Genomic DNA, 22,136 nt, shown 5'->3' on the forward strand with positions numbered 1-22,136 from the left:
GCCACCAGGAAACATTTTAATCAGTTAACAAATGCATAACATTTTCAATGTATAATCCCTACCATTAAACAGAAAAAACTGCTTATAGTGGAGTAAATGTATGGTATATTTTGGCTCACTGATGATTTCTAAAGATGTAAAATAAGGACACCACACATACAAAGCCACTTAATTTTCTGTTCTGAGAGCACCATACTCAAATCCAAAATCTGAATGTCCAGGACAAATATTGTACCTTTAAGACTGCTGATTTAAGTTTTCTAATACACTGACCTTTAGCTTAGTGTGCTAAGAATTGATTCCTCCATGGCAACAACCATAAGAGACCATAATACTGAGTGGGTGCTGGCACTACTCTCTTTTAAGCATTGAAGCTTTGTGACTTTTTTTACTTGGGGAGGGAGAAAAAGTCAAAAGGAGGAAAGTAATGCTCAGATGACATCGAAAACAATTTCTAAAAGAAGGCATCAAAGCCGATACACATGTAAGCCATCTGTTTGGCCAAAACAAATGGATAATGCTGTGCATATTTTAAGACGGGTCTTGACTGAATGCATTAATAATTTGACCAATGTCATGTTTACAGGTCAAGGAAGGTGTATTGCTATTTTCTCTAGAGCTCTTTAAATGAGACAATTATGACAAGAAGCTTTTTCTACTTGATAGCACCAGTCCTCATCAGGAAAGGTGTCATGGGCAAGCTGTTATAGATCTAATAGAAGAAATGGGAGATTAAAAACAAGGTCATTCATTATAACAGTCATTTACTGAAGCCAAAAAAGTGTCCAATTTCTTTAAGTACTTTTGTTTTTCAACACTTTTGGCCCAAGAATTCTTCAAGAAAGCTGTCAAGTGGGGAGATGATCAAAATACCAGCTGGCGTCTGAAGTAATGGATTACAGGTGCATTAATAATCATAATAAATTAAATACTTTTAAAAAGATGTGCATCAAAGAATGGCAATAGCAAAGACAGTACTTAGCAATGCCATAAGAAAATGTGAATGAGGACCAAACTGGGAACACCATTTCATCTCTCAGTCCAAAGTGCTTTAAAATAAAAAGCAAATTACAACAAGAATAACTTCAAAAGCATTCATGGTAAGGAACGGGTACATTTAAGAGTGTGCCAATATATAGTACATAGTTTGGTGCTGGGGCCTGATAATCTGCTTTAATTCCCTTTAACTGTTCAAGACAATTAACACACAAAACTGATTCTCAGTATTACAAATCAACATTAAGGCTCTGGCAGTCAAAAATCCAAAAGCATTTTCAGCTCACCTCAACTTAGAAGAACGCTCAGATACCAGTCCATAATTTACTGTTAAGGCTCACTTCTCATGTGCACATCAATAGTCATGAAATAAACTGCATTTGCTGTCTAGCTGATAAACAGATCAACCAGTACAAGACACTGTACTGAACATCACAATTAAAATCGCATTTACAATACGCTGTATTAAAACTACCAAAATTCTTTGCATCATTTTCTTCTACATCTGTTTGATAAATTTGCATTTTGCTTTTATTATAGGTAAAAGGTTTCCATCGAGCCAAAATAATTGATGTATGAAAAAAAGAGAAAAATCTCATCATGTTTATTATAGAACCATGAAAGTATAATTAGGGAAGGTGCCAAGAATGACTAGAAATTAACTAATTGCCAACAGAAAAAGATCAATTTGTCACCCCAGCAGATAGACAAAATACATCCTTGAACATAATATTGAAAACGAGCAGAAGACTAATTTGGTAAGTGCTTCTGAATTGTCAATTTGAAAGCCCTGACTTTAACCAGCAAACGCGGGACTATAACATTAGGAAAAAGATAAAATCCATTGCAACTAAATTGTCATAAATTTAACTTGCTGGTACACTGGGAAAAATGATCATTTCTTCATTGAAAACATTCTTGTCTTGTCAGAATCAATTTTTAACTTCTTAATGTTATTCACTGCCATAAAGATTCTCCATGCATGGTTGTACTTATATCTAATGTAATAGTCTCAACTGTGAGGCCCTTAGACTAGAATATGCAATCACTAGAAATCCTTTGTTAACTACGTACAGCTAACAATATCCAGATCATACATATTGTACAAATAGACTTGTTTAAAATTAAATGCAGGAAAAATTTTTCATTTTAAATAAATGATAGAAAAAGAGTGATTGGTAATGGACAAAAACAAATGGAAACACCAGTGTAAAGTCACATCATCCAGTGTTGAGTCACATCTTGCAGCCTGTATGAACTGCATGCAACATCTTTCAGATGCAGTGATGCAGCACTATCCTTCCCTGAAAAACTCAACTCGTGCCTGTTTGGTGGAGGTGGAAAACATTGTCAAGTGTTGCTCCGGAAAATCCCATAAATGCTCAAGTGGGTTCAGATCTTGTGACTAAGAAGGCTACAACAAGGACAACATCGGTGTCATGGTAATCGAACCACTCGGCATCCACACATGCTCTGTGGATGGTGGCATTGTCATACAAGAAGACATCCCCATTGGCAGGAAAAGAATGGTTCAACTTGGGGTGAATGTGACAACCAGTGTGTGCAGTGCAACCTGACTACGTTACCCTGCTCTGTGAAGTTCTTGGCAGGCCATTTTCGATTAAACCCACATCCCAGGCTGAAATGCAGAGTCAATTGATCTGCTCTTGTCATGCATTAGAATTAACACAGACATCACAATCCTGGAGTATGTGCTTCTGCCCACTCTTGCTCTTGGCTGATGTCATTTCCTCAGGTTTCCACTGACATCATGGAATGATACTCAAACATCAGGAGGTTCAGCTCCTGCCTCTCAGAAGCTCATGCCAAGCTCACTCCCAACAATCACCTTTCTTTTAATAGCAGAGGTACCCTCATGCAGCCATGCTACCCATAATTTTAGGTAACGAGGCCTGTGTACCATTTTTATACATGAACATAAGCTTACTGGGATGTTATTTGCTTAAGTAAGACATGGGTCATAACAGTGTGGAAGCCCTTGCGTTGAATATATTTGGTGTCCCTAATTTACCCAGGTGTTTCCATTTTTTGTCCCCTATCAGTAATTATACAGATCGAAGCATGAGATATCAGTTGTGAGGATGCATACTATAGATTGGGGATGCCAACCTTTTCTAATATAAGATCTACTTTTTCATTTGCCAGTCCAGCATGATCTACCAGTGCGAATTTGAAGCTCTGATATAGGAAAAACGGACTATGGGCACATCAATACAATAACGATACCCATTACTAAAATGACAGCAAAAAAAAAAGCAAGTGACTCATGCTACAGTGAACAAGTAATATTCACAATTTTAGAAAAAAGAATAGCATACCTTAATGTGAGCATTGGCACTGAGAAGCTTACTTGAGAACATTTGTAATTTTATTTTTTAACGTGTTGACACGGTTGATCATGTCGATGACTCATTCAGAAGTTCAGTCAAGCCTGTGAGGACTGCTAAATCCAGAAGCCACTGGTCATCCTCTAATTGGGCATATTCACCTTGTTTAGACGACTTGAGAAACTCTTTGATTTCAGGAAACAGCTGTCTGAACCTTGCCAAAAAAGTTTTTGATTTTTTTTAAACAGCAAGCACTTTTTTTTATTACTTCTTGATCCCTGATTGCCTGTGTTTAGCCAGGACGTGGCTCACACAGAACGATGCAATGATTGCCGCTTTCCCTCTTGTATTAGAAAACCAACTGCTGCTAGTTGAGAATTCAATTTTTCCACTTTTAGTGGGAAAGTCCACATCATACTCATTTTGAGTAAAGTTTTGAAATGCTGTTCTATAGGCAATCAAACTATCAAACTGTTGATGAATTTGTCACGGCCAGTCTGTTTCGCGCCACGATGCACTGTAGCGAATGTCGGGTTCGCGCCGCAATAACCAAGAGAACGTTTTGGGTAGCACAGACAACTACTTACGGAGCTCCTGTAGCCCCCCCCCCCAACAGTGTCAGCCAGTTGACAAGGGTTAAACACACACAAAGGCAGTAAAATTTATGACATTACATGCACAGATCTGAATGATTTTTTAGGCTATCGAATTAAGTAAATAGTCAAATAGCCCATTTATCTTTTGCCAAACATTCTTGCCATCCAGTCAAACTTGGCCACCTCTGCTATAGATACACAAAATGGGAAAGTGAGGCGGGGAGAGAGGAATAGACCCCCGGGGCTCTTAGTGCAGGTGTCTCTTGATCTTAGAGAGCTGCTGACCTGCAGTTTTTATAGTTCGATTTTTCAGTCATGAGGAGAGACCTGGACAGGATGGTAATATCTCCTAATGAAGCAACTGATTAGTCCAATTAAGTCCTTTGGAGCTCAGCTAGAATTAAAACCTGAAGAAACGTAGCTCTCCAGCACAAGGGATACAGACCTACGGCATCTAAACCATCTTCTTCCAAACCTTCTTTTAACCAGCCGAGTTCACACTGACTTCATTACATAACCACAATCAGTTATACACAAAAATAATTTTGTCTAATGCCATTTTAATCAAGCTATACCAAAGCATATGTTCTATGAAAAAAATAATATAATGAATAATCAGATTATATAACCCATTTTTATTCCAATTTGATCATTTAGTTTGGATAATTGTATAGACTACTGAGATCGTGGTTAGAAAGAAATCTTACAGCTTTAGCTGCTTAAGTTATAAATCCTGCCTTAATATGGACAATATTGATTAAAAATATGCTTCTCTGTCTGTTATATCAACAGTAAAACCCTGTCCTACAAAGTGGCACCTCCCCAGACCTAATATTCAACATGATTTGAGAGTTCAGTTGCTTCCTTTTGATAAGATAACATCTAGTCAGCAGCATATACAGTAGCAACCATAATAAACATGTGAGTCTACCCTTTTTTTCCCCAATGACACCTGTCAGATATCAGCAACATCAACAGCATGACTGACTCCCAGATCTTAGGACAGATACACTTAGCATGACCTTGGGTGTCCTACACTTCTACATGTTCAATCAATTTTGTTTCTGACTGCCACCCAGAGATTTGAGTCAAAAGGGCAAGCACCTATTTTGCCTGGAGATACTGGTGCACAAATGTCTTTTGGTTTCTGGTGGCAGGATTGTGGCAACTCCCACGTAGGAAAGGCATGTTTCAGAACTAGAGGCAGAACTTCTCCCACACTGAAAACAAGAAAATGGTAAGCTAATACTGAATAGTATCTCCCTCTGCCACTTCAAAGGCCTATTCAACACATCAGCCCAGCAGGAAATAAAAAAATGTTTTCCTCAATTAGTACAAAGCACGGTTTAGTCTCCAGTATCTGGAAGCCTTTCATGCCACCTTGTACTACAAGGAGTACTAGTGAGTTATGTAACACAGGGAAGCCACCTGGCCACTTCACAAAAAAGAGACTCAGCCCATCTTATGACTGAGGGTAGGATGTAATTACAGTACTAGTTTTTGTCATTCCCATTTCCCAAAGGAGAAGCAGGTTACTGCCATGAGGAGAAAAATGTTTTTGAAGATGATAAACAGCAAAGTGTTCTTACTAGTGTACCATGATGTTCATCTGCTGGACAAATATCTTAATTTTTCTTGTACAGTGTTCCTATTTTACACTAAAAAAAGCTACAAGAAATCACTTTCATGTTTATTTCAATGCATTTTAGCACAATTATGCCTTTTACATTGCAAAAGTAAAACAGCTATCAAAGTCTACACTAACAAATACTTTTTTATAGCGTGCTAAAGGATTAGAGATTCTATGAATCACTGCCATTTAGTGATAACTATTTATATAGAAGATTGTTTTAATGCCATAAGGTGGCACCTGTAAGAGGAAAAAAATATCTAAAACTCAGAATCTAATGAGCAAGTTCAGGATCGAGTGCAGTTACGAGCAAAAATCAACAACTTACCAGCTAGCAAAAAGGTTATCAAACAGGTCTCCTTTGGCATGTAAAGTTTTAGACGAGAGCCACTGAAGACGTACTCAACCACTGCCTCAGAACGTCCAGCACGTTGCAAGAATGGTAAGAACTGCTTTGCTTTCTGAGTTTCCTGCAGAAACAAAATAAATTGTTGTGTTAACATATTAGCTGAAGGTAACGCAGGCAAGTACTAAATTGATGAGGTATAGCTACCAACAAACAGCTGAAATTATTTCATTAGAAACTTTTCAATTGATACTGGCCACCATTTTTCCAAACTGACAAATGAATTGGGTTCAAAAAGCCAGAACACAAACTCAGAAGACCAACTATGGCATCTGTCACAAAAAAAGGCTGTGGTGACTTTTAAGATTATTAAAAGAGAACACTTAAGAACATTTTTTTTCTCCAATGTTAGCACAGAGGTATAGAAATCATCCTCCCCGGTATTTAATAATAATAATAATAATAATAATAATAATAATAATAATAATAATAATAATAAAGTAGTAGTAGTAGTAGCAGCAGTATTATTATAATTATTAATGTCTTACACTTATATAGGACTTTTCTGGACACTCCACTCAAAGCGCTTTACAGGTAATGGGGACTCCCCTCCACCACCAGTGTGCAGCCCCCACCTGGATGATGCGACGGCAACCATAGTGCACCAGTACACTCCCCACACACCAGCTCTCAGTGGGGAGGAGAGCAGAGTAATGAAGCCAATTGATAGATGTGGATTATTAGGAGGCCATGATTGATGAGGGCCAATGGGAAATCTGGCCAGGACGCCAGGGTTACACCCCTACTCTTTTAGAGAAACACCCTGGGATTTTTAATGACCACAGAGAGTCAGGACCTCGGTTTTACGTCTCACCCGAAGGATGGAAAAGAGGCAGATCTCCTTGATGGCATTATTTTCCGAAGTTAGCACCAATTGGAAAAACAATGTCCCATTTTCAGCAGATGTAATGTCAGAATTGTATCACAGTGCATATAATTTTGGAAACAAAAAATAAAGTACCTCCTGGCTAAGTTTAACCAGAAAAGTTGAAATTGGTTTTGCAACCTTCTTCAATTAAGGATGAGTTTCATAGAAAAAACTATTTTTAAAAAACCTTCGAGGAACATGGGATGGATCTACAACGATACCTTTGAAATGTACCATGAAATTATATTACTTGGACAGTAGATTTTAGCTTTGGTCTCTAAAACAGTGCAGAGTACCGTTGCAAATAGCCAAATTCCCATATAACTAAGTCCAGCGAATACTGTTGCATAACATTCGTTACAATATAAAAACAAGACTGCGTTGAAATGCAGATGCTGGGGAGTGGATACTTGGGCAGGGGGGCAGGAGACACGTGCATAAGCAAATTTGCAAATGTTAAATTTGCAGATATTGAAACTCTACTGTATAATACTAAACATTCATATCACAAAATCATGACATCGTAGGCTCCCTGACCAATGAATACCAAAGTAATCAAAGTTATATAAAAGTCCGTATTTCACAAATATTTATGGAATATGTAGAATGGACATAGTTGTCCAGATCTTCTGAATATATGAAACATGCTTATTGCATTCTATTAAATCTGCTAATAAAAGGGGCGGAGTGGTGGCTCTGTGGCTCAGGATCTGCGCCTGTGGCTGGAAGGTTGCTGGTTCGTATCCCGCGGCCGGAAGAGGAATCCTACTCCGTTGGGCCCCTGAGCAAAGCCCTTAACCCCAGCTGCTCCACGGGCGCTGCATAAATGGCTGCCCCTGCGCTCTGACCCCAAGCTTCTCTCCCTGTCCGCGTCTCTCACGGAGAGCAAGTTGTGGTAGGCAAAAAGATAAATTCCTAATATAAGAAACTGCATATGGCCAATAAAGTGATCACTCTTATAAAAAAAAAAAACACTTTGCCATTTTGGGGTTTCCTCAACTTCAAACATGCTTACGATTAACCCTGTACAGTGCAAAGTTAATGTCCCACATCCATTACAGTTATTTTCTTTAAACATTTGTCAGGCTTAAATCAATGGAACTTAGAATGTTTGTTTAAATGCACTCAATGGGCTACAGGAAACGGGAAAAAAATTACCCCCTACCTTGTAATGGGTTTAGAAAAATAAATCCTTTACACCCTGGACAAGGGCATCATTCACAATCCCCTCGTGTGAAGGACATGAGCATTCATTGTTTACACTGACAATGGTATTTCTGAGTACAAACATGATTAGCGTGGGAGCATGTGCCACCACAAAGAGCAGAAATCAAGGACATATAGATTTTCAACTACAAACAGGGATAAGAGTAAGCATCACCTCAGCACAGCTAATCCATAATCATATTCTGCGGCACAGACTAAACCACCCCTACCTTGTCAAAAGGCCTTTTATCTATCCTCCATTCACTAATGAATGAAGCCCAGTATAGGATCAGGGGCACACACTTGGTTATGAAATGCTCCTCTAGAAATCATAATGTGCAGTAAAAGTTGCATACGCTCAACCAGAAGCTGAGGGGTTATAAATGTGTGTGTAGGGTGTAAATATTCTACAGCTGCTGCACTGTCCTGAAAGACCTCTGTATTTGAACTTTTTGCAAATTCAAAGTATTTTTCACTAGAAGTCTTTGCTGTGGTCAATGGAATATGCAAACACTGTAAATTCCAGTGGAAACTATTACAAAAAGTGTTTCACAGACTCATATTGGAGTACTGAGAGAGCAGAACATCTACTGGCTGTTTAGAACCATCCCTCATAGGGAGCTAATTACATTTAAGTGGCACAATCAGAGTAGGAAATAAAAACAGACCTATGTTACTTGCTTGAAAAAGCAAAGCTTTCAGCTGACACACTATGTAGATTTGTGGATCCCCCTGTATATTACTCATTCATCTAGGGATTATTTACTCTTTTCACAGCAATGTTTATTGAGAAGATACCCAATGAAGCCAAGCAGACGTAGCCAAGCTTAACTCCAACCTTTCTGGGTTCAGCAGCATGGCAATAGCAGCTGATAAGTGTCAAAAGCTTAAAAAGAGGCACAGAAGTCAACTGGATTAGAGACTGCTCGCTGATCTTTGGTGACTTAACAAGTTCAACGCCAGTAATGTTGCATTTGAATTAAGACTTCAAGTTAATAATAAAAAATGCTACAAAGAGGACAGGAGGGTAATGATTCAAATGTTTTTAAAGTATTCCGAAGCAAACGTTTTCAGAAAACACAGGTTAAATTCATATTTGATAGATCGATAAAACAAAGCAGATTAAAAATCGCAAGAATGATGGAATTGCAAGCATAAATGGAAAAGTCAATTCCAACTGTAATAAATGCAGAGAATAATCAGGAATAGTATAATACTGTCTTCATAGATTCTGTTTCATTCCTCTTGGAGCGTCTGTTCACTAGCTTTAGGTGCCTGACACCATTTAGGTTCATGTGACAAATGTTCAGTGGGGCTCAGGTCTGAAGAGTAGGGAGTACCCTATAAAGGCCTCATCTCGTCTCACAAGAAGGACGTTTTTAAATGAGCAGCACAAGGATGAGTGAGCCAGCAACCATATCACCCTGCAGCTCACAACTGACAACTCACTGAAGCTAAGCAGGTGTGACCCTGGTCAGGACCTGGATGAGAAACAAAACTAAGGCTGCTGCTGGAAGTGGTGTTAGTGGGGCCAGTAGTGGGAAACTATAGTGTGAAAAGGTGCCGTCCTTCAGATTCAGGTGAGACATAAAACCCAGGCCCTGACTCTGTGGTCATTAAAAACCCCAGGGTGTTTCTTGTAAAGAATAGGGGTTTCACCCCAGTGTCCTGGCCAAAGTTCCTTTTGGCCTTTACCAGTCATGGCCTCCTAATAATCCCCATCTGTGAACTGGCTTCATCACTCTGTTCTCATCCCCACGGATAGCTGGTGTGAGGTGAACATACTGGTGCGCTATGGTTGCCATCACATCATCCAGGTGGGGGCTGCACACTGGTGGTGGTGGAGGGGAGTCTCCATTACTTGTAAAGAGCATTAAATGGAGTGTCCAGAAAAGGGCTATATAAGTGTAAGGAAATTTTAAGTTGAAAGGAGGTTCCAAGACTTCTTGCCTAGCTAGTCTCCATGGGGGAAATGTTGCAAAATCCTGCAAACTAGTTCTAACAGTGGCCAAACATGCAACCAGCCAGCGACATTCACGATACACCCTCTGTTCATGATCTAAGTTAACCAGCATAATGAATTTACTATATCATTGCTGTTCAATATCAAGACACCCTACTACAAAAAAATCCAGTGATCTATTACAGTTTCTTTTGCTTCTCTGCATAATATTATCATTTGATCAACCACACCATATCTTCTAAAAGCAACAGCTAAAATGCTCTTTAAAGTATTTCAAGAAATCCATTCAATGTTAATTAAATAAAACCACAAAAATAAGAAATTTTACTTAACAGTTATTTAAAGTAGACTTAACAGCACAGTGCTCTGTCTGAAGTGTCTGGGCTCCCCCATGGGAAGAATGAGCAATTCCCTTAGCATGCATTTCAGTCACTTATCCTTCTGACTTCCAGGAGTGAGAAGAATGTTTCAGTTAAGAGTGTTACAGAACCCCAGAGAGAGATTTCTAAAGTGGCACATGTGAGGTAAGTCTGTAATATGTTTGTGGATTTAATACACAGAGGATGCTCTAGTTAACAAAACTCAATGATAGTAGGCTTGCTGCATCATTCACTTAAAAGCACTAAAAGGGCAACCTTGCTAGATTTCCAAAATTCAAAATTTGATTTTCCACTTAGGAAGGATGCAGGTCATTCTGGTGAATAAAGATTTGATTATGAATGAGATGCTGAGTGTACAGTTGCAATCTTAAATATTGCAAATAAAGGATGCTTTACAAAATGGTGCACTTGCAACTGCAAAACAAAAGCAGGGGACATTTTCTTCACATGCATACTTCAGAGAACGAACTGCCAGATCTGTGAGCTAACAGCCTCATCTGCAGCACAATCTGAATTACACTTCCTTTTTTAGTAAAAAGAAAAAGACAAAGGCAGTAATCATTAGGTAACCACAATAATTCCAAATAAATTACAAATTAGCAGATATGCAAGGGTTTAATATTGATTAAATTACTACAATAATGTTCATGACTAAAATGCTGATCTTAACAAGGTCAGCAAAATTGAATTACAAATTCAAGCAAGGAGTGACTAACAGTGTTGTTACTCATTTCATTATAGACTAATAGATTGACTAATAGTGATAAGGGATTTGGACCCATAGCTGGGAGGCTGTAGGTTCAAATCTTATCTGGGGCACTGTTATTGTACCCTTGATTAAAGTACTTCACTCAAGATTGCTTTGGTAAAATGTACAGCTTTATAAAATGTGTAAAAATGTTAAGTCGCTTTAGATAAAAGTATCAATCAAATTTTTAAACTTTAACTACAAACGGCTTTTAGAAAAAAGTGTCAAGAGTATATGGGAACACGGCAAGATGATGCAGTCCAAGTACAGTGGCAAAGGTCAGTGAAAGTGGAGGGGACCACAGCCACATACTGTGCTTTCAGCACTTCAATGAGATAAAACAAAAGAATGTTATGAAATGATCATCATTTTTCTAAATGCTCCAGCCCAAAAATCTGAAACGGTTAAATTTGATCTTTGCCTGAAATGACAAGACAAATATGAGAAATGCCAAGAGAGTTTGTGATGGGGTAAAATTGTTTGACAGCAGCATTCATAGATAAGGACAGGATAAAAGTGAAGGCATAATGCTGATTTTTCTGATGTCATGCTTAGTGATATCCAAGGTGTCTGTCCACTTTTCCATTTCTCAAATAATTCAATTAAGTATGGTTAGAAATTCCAAATTATCCATCCTACATGTACCCTGGAGGTTAGTTCCTGCTACAACAAAAAAGAATCAATACAAGCAGACAAGAAAACAAGACAGGTAATTTATACTCCTCAAAGTTTCAGACAAATATGGTCCACCTTCCCTTACACAAATCTATTACATCTTCAATATACTGTCTGAGAATACTGTATGTTTCAATTATTCTAGTGACAAACAATATAATAGAACAAGAAAGTTTGGTCTTATTTTAAGAATAAGAGATACTTGACTAGAGAAACTGAATAAATGTTTCATAAACAATAAGGCTTTAAACATTTTATAGAACAGATGCAGTACACCGTAAATATCATGATTTGAAATAAGGAGAAAAATATATAATATCCATGTTCAGTGATGTGCTAGAAATTGAAAGAAGCTAATGTATTTCATATTGAGAACTAAATAAGACCCAATAGGAAACTGGCTTAAAATACAGATTAAAATACAAAAATAGTCTGAAACTGAATGGAACTCCTACTATGTCATATCCAATATACTGAAGGTTACAGGTTACATACAGGCAACACAGACCACAGATCTGATTGGCCGGCCTGGGGAAAGGACTTATTTTAAATCGGTCTAAATAACTGGACGAAGCTCCAGTGCCCACATATACATATGTCTAATAGCCAAAACTGATAAGTGAAAAAAACGTTTTAATCAAAAATAAACATCACTGAAATGAGTCACTGGACAATGTACAATCAGAATATGGTACTGAGGCCTGCTACCTTACAGTTCAGCAACACTAGGCATGATATTATCCTAGCACAACTCAAACTTCAATTGTTTGGGTAGCTTTCACCAACAGAAAACGTTCTTAACAAATCTATTAAACAAAACATTATTTAAAATGTATGCTGTTCTGATATTGATATATATAGAATATTGAAGGCAATACTGTATGTGTTGGGGAAAAATGTTCATTTGGATTTTTTGACCACTACAAAGGATAAGGGCCACCATGTGCAATTTTACCTAATTACATTTATTAGTGAAATTATGCACCTAAAGGGCATTCCCATGAAAAACAAGATATGAACCAAGCCCTAAGCATGAAAACGTTTGTGAACACCAAAGGAAAATATGGGAACTTTTAACTATATATTTAACTTAACAGCCTTCATAAATCAATTAATTTCAATATCCAATTGGATTTATAGTAACAAATTCAATATCTCTTTAAACAAAAGGGTGTATGAGATGTATGTCTTCAACAATGAGTAATTAAAGAAAAAGGGATGTAAAAAATTAGTGAACCCCTAGTTTCATTAGTTCAATTAAGAGAATAATAAGGATCAGGTGCATAAATAATTAGGAAGATCTTGAGGGCTGACTTTGGAAGGCCCCACCATATATAAAGACCAGACAATTGTGAGCTTGATCTTCACCACACAGGTGTGTTGAAATAAGTCATGCTTCAATCTGAGACCTCAGAAAAAAAAGTCACTGAAGCACTTTAATGGGTTATAAAGCCATTTCTAAGAACTGTAGGCTCTACCAATCCACTGTCAGACAGTGAAACGTAAAGTGTTGAAGACCACAATAAGTCTACCCAGGTGCAGTCATCCTGACAAAATAAAAAAAAAGCTGCAAAGAATCCCAGAGTAAAATCCAAAATATTGCAAGCCACTCTTACTTTAGAAAATGTACATGACTCAGCTATCAGAAAATGAACAAACAAGAATGGTGTTTATGGAAGGAAAGCAAGGAGAAAACTACAGCTCTCCAGAAAGAACATTGCTGCCAAAGATGATCCACAAGGCTTCTGGAGTTCTGTGGACAGATGAATTAAAGGCAGAGCTCTTTGCCCTCAGTAAAAAAATGTTATGTTTAGCAAAAAACAAACTGCATAAGCATTCTCATTACACAGAAGATTGAGTGGAGAAGAAAGAAACTACCAGCTGACTTAACATAGGGACAGCAGATAGACAGGCCCACAATGGAAGTTTTCCAGGACATCCAAATAGTGCCATGGGATCTTTAATGACCCCTTGTCACCATACTGTAGCACTGGCTTGGAAATTCTGGCCCAGATGGAAGAGTGACCCTACTAGACCTCCAACATCACTCACAGCAGAAATCTGATTTTAACTCAGGCGTCCAACTGCAGTACCGACCAGGTCCAGCCTTGTTTTCGTTCTGAGATCAGACAAGATCAGGCTATAAGGTGGTAAAGCTGCTGGATATTAAAAAAAGAAAGGCTCCCTCAAAAACATGAATAAATAAAACTGAAGTGTTAAAATGGGAGAATATAATAGAGTGTTAAAATGTCAATTTCACACTTTACATTCAAGCCTAGCTTTCACCCTGATAATAACACTGCTAATAATCATTTTGGTATGCAGCCCTACCATGATTAATATTTGATATATCAACCATAATAAAAATTGCAGAAGACATACTTGCAGATATTAATATAATTGCAGAACAATTTTATTTTCATAAAATAATTCATGTACTTAATGCATTGTATGGATTGTTTTTTTTACAAAAAATCACTTTCAGAAATCATAAAATAGATTTATGTATAAAACAAAGCAGTTTATTTTAATGGAAGATTTCTGGAGTTATGTTTTTCCACTGTAAAAAATTAAACACATTGGCAAGAAATCCATGTAGAAATCCTCTTTCCAGGTTTGATCAATTTTATTTAAAATTTTCTTGAGATTCTCATTACTGAGTAAAGAAGATTTTAATACTTGAGCATCACTTTTCTATAACTTGAGTGCTTTATTCAATGTTTGGTCATTTCAAAATTGTATTCACATTTTACCGTTTGCATTTAAATCAGAGGCTAGATAAAACTTCATTCCTGGCTCTCAAAGATCGCAGGAGATTTATATAAATACATGGGTGACTATTTTTAACAGATATAGCCACTGTGTTGCAAGGACAGCACTGCAATGTTAAGAATATACTGATTTCAAATTGGAGTGACAGAGCAGTGCTAGTTCAACATTAGTGCTCGTTTTCTTGGGTGACAGCAATTACCACACATACTGCTCAACTCACATTCTCCATGCAAACTGTTACAGTCACGAGTATAGATATGTTGAACAATTTATCTAATAAGATGAACAATTTACTTAATAAGAAACTGTCAGAAGATATGTTACATATCCATTGTAAGCACTTTAATTAAACATTTCCTCATGCACATATAGTTGTCATATTGTCAGAGAGCTTTAGTATCTAAGATACTAAGAATCTTTAGAACAGCTTTAGGTTGGCTCTTTTATCACCCCGCTCTGAAGATCATTCCTTAACACTTCAGTTGTTTCAAGGCCAGAAATCAGTAAAGTCCAGTAAGCTTAAATCCTGCTGCTGTTGACTGAAATCAAGTATACAAGGTTTAGACTATCTGTGTATAGGTTCATTATCATTAAGTCCACAATTGGTATTAATCTGAAAAATAAAGTTTTGGTTACATAGTTGGGGAAAACAACCACATGTTGAAGCAGTTTATTATGCTCTATATTTTATAGCTTCGTACCAGCAGAGACGCTATATAATAACATTGAAGGTATGAAAAAAAGGTTCAACAGAACACAAAGTGGGAAAAAGAAAATGATAAAAGCCCCACCAGTTCACAAGTTCGGAGAAATTTCTGTTGGGGAAAAAACATGACTCCCCCCAAAATTCAAGCAAAACATAAAGGAAGCAGTTCACAATCTTGGAGGTCACGTGGAGAAGGAATAGCAACTCATTCACAAATATTCTGGTCATGCCCGAAAATACAATAATATTGGAAATTCATACCGGACATTTTGCGTTTACTAATATAGCAAGCCTAGACATACCACTTAAATCCTCTGTTCTGTATTTGGGTAATTTTATTTTTGACAACATGGAATTTAAAGATAGATATTGTATATACTAGGAATTATTTTAGATGCTAATAAGAAAACTATCATAAGAAAATGCTGGTATACTAAAGATCCCCCAACACTGGAACAGCAGATCAATGTTGTGAAGGAGATTTATATAATGGAAAAGATCACCTTTTCTCAAATGCTGGCATGCCTGGATTGGGTTTGTGGCCCCATTGAGACCCAAATGTGTTCTGTGAAAGAGGATGAAACTGTGTCGTCTAGATTTTTGGTTATTTGTTGTGTTTTTGCCGATTGCATTTTTTGTTGTAATCTCCCATCCATGCCGGCATAATGTAAATAGTTCATTATGTAAAAAAAAGAAAGATGAAAGCTGAAAATTTTACTTTGTATTGAATATACTGTAGTTGTAAATGTTTTTATTGTTTAATAAAAAGTTTTAAAAAGTTTTGGCAGAGGAGGTTCACTTTTGTTCTCTTCTTTCCCGATTTAAGTCCCTCCACCCAACACGCAAATTTACAAATTACAAATCAGAAAAATGGGAGCACCTTCTAAGAATTATTGCAGTACAGAAAGCATGACTGGGAGGCGTGGTTTCCTCTAGAAGCATCAGACATACTCAAAAGGGCTGATATCAGGGAAATGTTCACAATCATGATGTACAGAGGCCTAATCTAAGCAGACAATCTAAGCTTGTAAATGGTACCTAAAAGAAATTTGAACCTTACCCCAGAAATATCTGCAACACGGTGGATTGGAACCTCCTTTTTGCTGTGCAAACCTTTCCCATTCTTAATGGCTCTAAAAAAGGAAAGGAAACACGTTCATCATACCAGTTTTTCAATATTCACTTTGACCAAACAAAAAGGACAATAGGTATTAGAGGATGTGTAGGCAAAAGTTCAAAACATTTGCATAATGCCATATATAATGCTAAGTGATACCAGGTTATCTGTGAATCATGCCATGAAGAAAAAACAGGATCCGGGTTTAAGATGTTAATCTGTTATTAACAAAGAACACATCCCAACTGCAATAGAGGCCTGTGGCAAGGAGCAGTTAATCAAGGTGTCTTCACAAATATGTTCATATCACTATTCATATTAAAGAATATTTAGGACAGTATGCAACCCATTAATTTATGCAAGATAAGCAATATTACATTAACTGGTACATCAGTACATCTGATGAGCCTGTTTCCAGAAGTGTAATTAAAGCCCAGGCTTATAAAACTTCAAACACTTAAAAACATATCAGAATGCCCCCTTAATATTGAAGCGAAACCTAATACTTTAAGCCAAGAAAAATAAAGTTTTTTTACTGATGTATCACATGGACAAATTCAAAACCATTTACATCAGATTCAGGAAAATGTCAGCTTTCTATGGTCTGTCTGCTTCATGTTAACCTGGACTCTTCTGTGACAAGCTCCCCCCCCAGAGACACTGCCTCATCAGATATGCAAAAATAAGTTTACTAAAAGATTAAAATAAATCGTTAGAAGTCTCCGAAAACGTAAGTAGGCTATTTAACAAAGTAAGTCGACCTGATTAACACAAGAGTCAGTTGGTCTGACTAATGAAAATTGTTGAGAGGTACTCATCCAGCTGTCATTATGTTAGAATTACAGAGACATTTACATGGCCTCATTCTACATAGAGACTATTACCCACTTACACTTTTATAATGCAGCATTCTCAAACAATCAATAACACAATGACAAGCCACATAACATAGTTCGACCCAATGGCTGACTTGCATGCTTGCCCTACATTTTTACAAATTAATGAGGCAATCTGCATTTTGCCCTGTCCAATCACTGTGAAATTTAGACTGCCCCCAGGGTCTTATTACATGCATATGACATCTGAAGGGTAAGCAGTGATAATATCTATTGCACACTTTATAGCAGAAACATTACTCAGATCATGAACAATATTTTTTAAACTCATTAGCAAGAAGTGTAGGAAGAAAATTGTTTTTCATTAAAGTGGAAAAATGCATTATCCATTTAAAAGGTACTGTGGATTGGATTACAGAAACCTTTATCTTACATTTGCGAAGAATGCCATGCACATCTTTGAAAAAATAAAATCACTATATAATTAAATTTAACATTTAAATGTCCTTGCTAATTTAAAGAGAATTTTGGGTTAACAGAGGTGCCTGACTGCCTTCACAGATCCTGTGCTTTTCTACTTGGAAAGCCAACATTCAATATTCACACTACAAAACAAAATTTAATTCTATACTTGATTCAAAAGATGAAATAAAGATTGGTTTCCTTAGCTATGTTTTGGCTACGACAACAGTTAAGCATTCGGGACATTTGACAAAGTTCAAGAGTCACAGGAAATGAAGGCAGGCAAATCCAATATCACTTAAAAATACATGAATGGGTTCACATTTTTCAGTCCAGTCACAAACAAAGGACAGTCTGGCAATATTGCTCCCATTCTTCATTTCTGATCAAAACACCTTATTAGTTGACGGTACTGGTTACAACATTGATTGTATTAAATCAATCTGAGGGAAATAATAATGAGCCAATAATCCAATAATAACAAATTAACGCACAATTAAGGTATACAAAAATGATTTAATATAACCCTGTATATATAGGGTATATACCCAAAAAGCAATAAGAATAATAAGAATAAGAACCAAAACAGCTAAGTACTAAGACCTAGGAAAGCAGTTAATTGCATTCATCTACAGAATCATTGCTGCTGATAGGTGGAACATTCACCAGCAAGCAGGGAATGAGTTAAAGAAGTTATAATTTCCAAAATCCTTCAACAGATTGTTACACATAATCACAAATTCAATTACTTTCAAACCACTTCAATAAAACTTCAATTTTCAAGTACTTTCAAGATCTATTTTGCAACTTAAAAGTTAGAAAACGAAGTATTCTTTGTCAAAACCTGCATAAGACCTATACACTAATGTTTTGAACCATAAAACTGGAATGTGGACTTCATAATGCGTTATACTGTGCAATGAGATCATTTACAAGAAGCCTTCTACTGAAACCGCTATCAAAAGGCCCTTAACACCATTACAGTACCACCATTAAAGCAATAATGTTTTTACAGACTTCAGAAAACCTTTCATGGTTGCTTCTGTATGCTCCAGCTCTCTACTTTTCAAGAAATAGAGAAGCAGGATTAATAACATTTTGCTAATTAACCAGGAGGTTATAGTCAATGTCTATGCAAAATCAGCAGTCATGCCAGCTGGAGACATCAGGCTACAACTGTAGAGAAGCCTGATGGGCTTGTGATTGGGTTTATGGATTTTCGTTGGTGCCCAATTCTGTCATCACCCATGGTCAAGGGTTCCCTTCATTAGCTCACTGAATCTGATGATCTTGTCATGTAGTGAACCAGTTCTGGACCAATCGCAGATTTATCCTGTCAGACAGTGCTTGTACAGTCAAGCTGAGTGCCCTCTCGCTGCAACACTCAGGGCACCTGACCTCTATGAGAAATAGTATCATGGTGACGTGATTAAAAGCAGGGAACCTTTTGTCTTTCATGCATGTGCACATCACTTTTGCCTCTACAAACACTTCTCTTCACCCTTTGGAAATTCCTACTCAGGGGGCAGAGGTGCAAAAAGAAGACAAGAGTCTTAACATTTACTACAGGCATATCCCAGCCCCAAACAATTAAACTGAAACAAGCAAATAATAATTAGGGATTTGACAGTACAGCAATATGCATCAGCCCCAAACATTCAGCACTTCATATTGATCATAGTACTTTGATTAAAAGCCCCCCCTTGTGCATTGTGCACAAAAAAGGATTCCAAAATATCTGATTTTTAAAATACATCTAGCACAAACCTTAATATAAAGCTTGCAACTAGTTGACTTAGCGATACAAAGTGTTAAGAATTCACAATAAACATCTTCAGAGAGACTTACTTAGTTTAGAAATAATTATCTTATCAAGCATATATTACAGCTAACATTGCTGAAACATGTAAAAGTTTCATAGCAATATCATTAACAGTGCTTAACTATGAACCTCTAATTTAATTTGCATTTCCACATAAGGGTGGTGTGAGAATGCGAGATTTGAGACAAAGAAATCCGCCAGTTTGCACAGGGTCATCATAACATGTGGAGACGGCATTAAAATTGTGGGGAAGAATTACAGAAACTGTAAAGATCTACAGTAGTATAAAAAATCTACACTATATGTTAATTTACATAGTTAACAATCACCCAAAAAAAGTCACTGAAAAGTGGATTTTTTAAATTAGAAATGCAACAGCTTGTTATACTCTGTCCTATACATGAATGTACATAACTGTAACAGTAAAATGTCTTATATTAAAAAATCTGACAGATTATGAAACAAATCTGGGGAAAGGAAATGTATAAAATACAGGGAACGTATGTACAGTATCACAATTCATTGATCTTGAAAGATCAATGAATCAAATGATTTAACAGAATGAACAACACCATTCTATCCCACAGCATCTTGGTGAAACTTTTATACAGTACTTTAAATCTTAGGTTTATATCAGTCTCTTAAAAAGAAAAAGTACAGTGGCATTAGGGAAATCTGTTAATTAACAACACACAAAATAAGCTGGTTGTTGGATCCAGCACTACCGCAATTCAGTCCAGATTTAAACCCAGAAGAAAGCAGTTTCATTTCACACAAGCAGTTTCTGTCATCTGTGGCAGCGCAATGAGTTCAATTTTCTGTCAAGGCAGTATAGGTTCTTACCTTGCCTCTGCAGCAAGCAGTTCATCGTAGTGTGATGACCTCTGATCATCATCTTGACGATACCGGATCACTGTAGCCAGTCCTTTACTAACAAGAGCCTCTGCAATGTTACTGCAAATAAAGCAGATAAAAACAATGGAGCACAAGGCAAAAAAAAATCTCGACACCACCCAAAATTGGTGGTTCTGGCAGTTTTGGTCTTTATAGCATATAGATTTACATATATTATACAGCCTGGCAAATCCCAGCTCTATCATATGGTCATAACCTGGGATTCCAATGACTGTTTTATAATAGCAGATGAGAGCAATGCCAACAAGTACAAGCCTCATAACCCATTGCTTGCTCAGTGGGTCTATTGGAACAGGGTTATCAACTTTTGCGATCACAATCATGGCACAACAGAAAGGGGGGGAAGGTGTTCTTCTCCAAGAATCTTATTTTCACAGTCATTGAGTGCGATTCAATTTTACGTTCCAACAAAAAAAAGTTGAAACTAAAAAACCAAGCAGACAACCACCACCTCAAGACTAGTTATTTTACAACAGTCCTTATTTTCACTCCATGGATGCAATTCCACATTCATTGTGTGATGCCCCCACAGCTCGGGGAACAGTGTTTAACCATCCAGTCTCCGCTGTCTTAGGTTCTGGTTTAGCCAATGCTCAAGTAAAAAATGGATTTTATATTCCACTACATATTGAATAAAACTAACTTTAAAGTCTTCACCTGCACTTAGGATAAAATGTCTTATTTCTGTGGGGGGGGGGGAGGAAATGAAACCGAAAAGTAATGAAGAAAATACTTAAGCAATTCTAATTTAGGAAACAAAGCCCTGAATATTAGCCATGCTGAGTAACGCACAAATTAAATTCCTTAATTTTCTAGAACAGCTCCCAGGACATGCTGCAAAATACAGTGCTGCATTCAGGAAATTGTATTTGTTTTTTTTTATGTATACTAGCAAATCCAGCCCTCAAAGGTCAGATTACTGTTACTTTTATTTACCTCTTTAACTATCCACTACTTAAAACGTCTTAGAAATTCAAAGTGCAAAAATGAAAAGCAAAAACATAGGAAGCTATGAGGTGTTCAGTAAGGTTTTGTTCGCTGCAGTGAGGCCCTGTCAATAGCAGCGTTCACTGCATTAAGGAACTGAGCACTGCATTTTAAATTTCAGATTTCTTAACACACTCTGCTCACAACAGAGGGAAGATAAAATGGCTACTGAGCGCCACTATTAGAATTAATTTTTAGAGAAAAGAAAAATTGTATGCAAATGATGAGAAGCATTTAAACCCCAAGGCCAACAAAGTGTTGAGTCATTTTAACTTTAAATAGCATAGCATATTTCTGTAAAACATTTCTAAATCATTAAATTGTCAGAATTGTTAAGACTGCTGTAATACATCTACATATTCAGAGCAATTATACCCAAAATAAAGCAATTCTTGAACCAAAAATATTTTGCAAGGTGATGAAATCACAACAACTTTGTCACTATCAGTGATTAAGGTAGCAGAGGTACAATGTGGACAGGGGATAAGAAATAAGAGGTTCCATATGTTACAAATGAGTTCATTCAGCCTATCCATACTATTAGGTTGCTAGCAGCTAAGTGTATGTGCTTCAACAATATGGCTACATAACTTTGTCTTGTACCAGACTTCCGCAATATCTGCATTATATTCAGAAAATGAACTTCACTGATTGGGAACTAAATAATCCAAAGTTAAGATTCACATTTGATGAGTAAATGGGA

General features: G+C 36.9%; 1 protein-coding gene across 1 annotated transcript in view; it reads right to left on the reverse strand.

The window, feature by feature from the left end:
- The window catches only part of snd1 (staphylococcal nuclease and tudor domain containing 1), a 305,771-nt gene that overhangs the window by 212,433 nt on the left and 71,202 nt on the right, over positions 1-22,136 (reverse strand). Inside the window, exons 13-15 of the mRNA XM_015352232.2 lie at positions 20,375-20,485; positions 16,355-16,427; positions 5,899-6,040 (exon numbers count right to left, since the gene is read on the reverse strand). Coding sequence (XP_015207718.1) covers positions 5,899-6,040; positions 16,355-16,427; positions 20,375-20,485 — 326 coding nt within the window. The remainder of the gene's footprint in view (positions 1-5,898; positions 6,041-16,354; positions 16,428-20,374; positions 20,486-22,136) is intronic.

This window comes from Lepisosteus oculatus, chromosome 7 (assembly GCF_040954835.1).
Source record: "Lepisosteus oculatus isolate fLepOcu1 chromosome 7, fLepOcu1.hap2, whole genome shotgun sequence".
Lineage (NCBI taxonomy): Eukaryota > Metazoa > Chordata > Actinopteri > Semionotiformes > Lepisosteidae > Lepisosteus > Lepisosteus oculatus.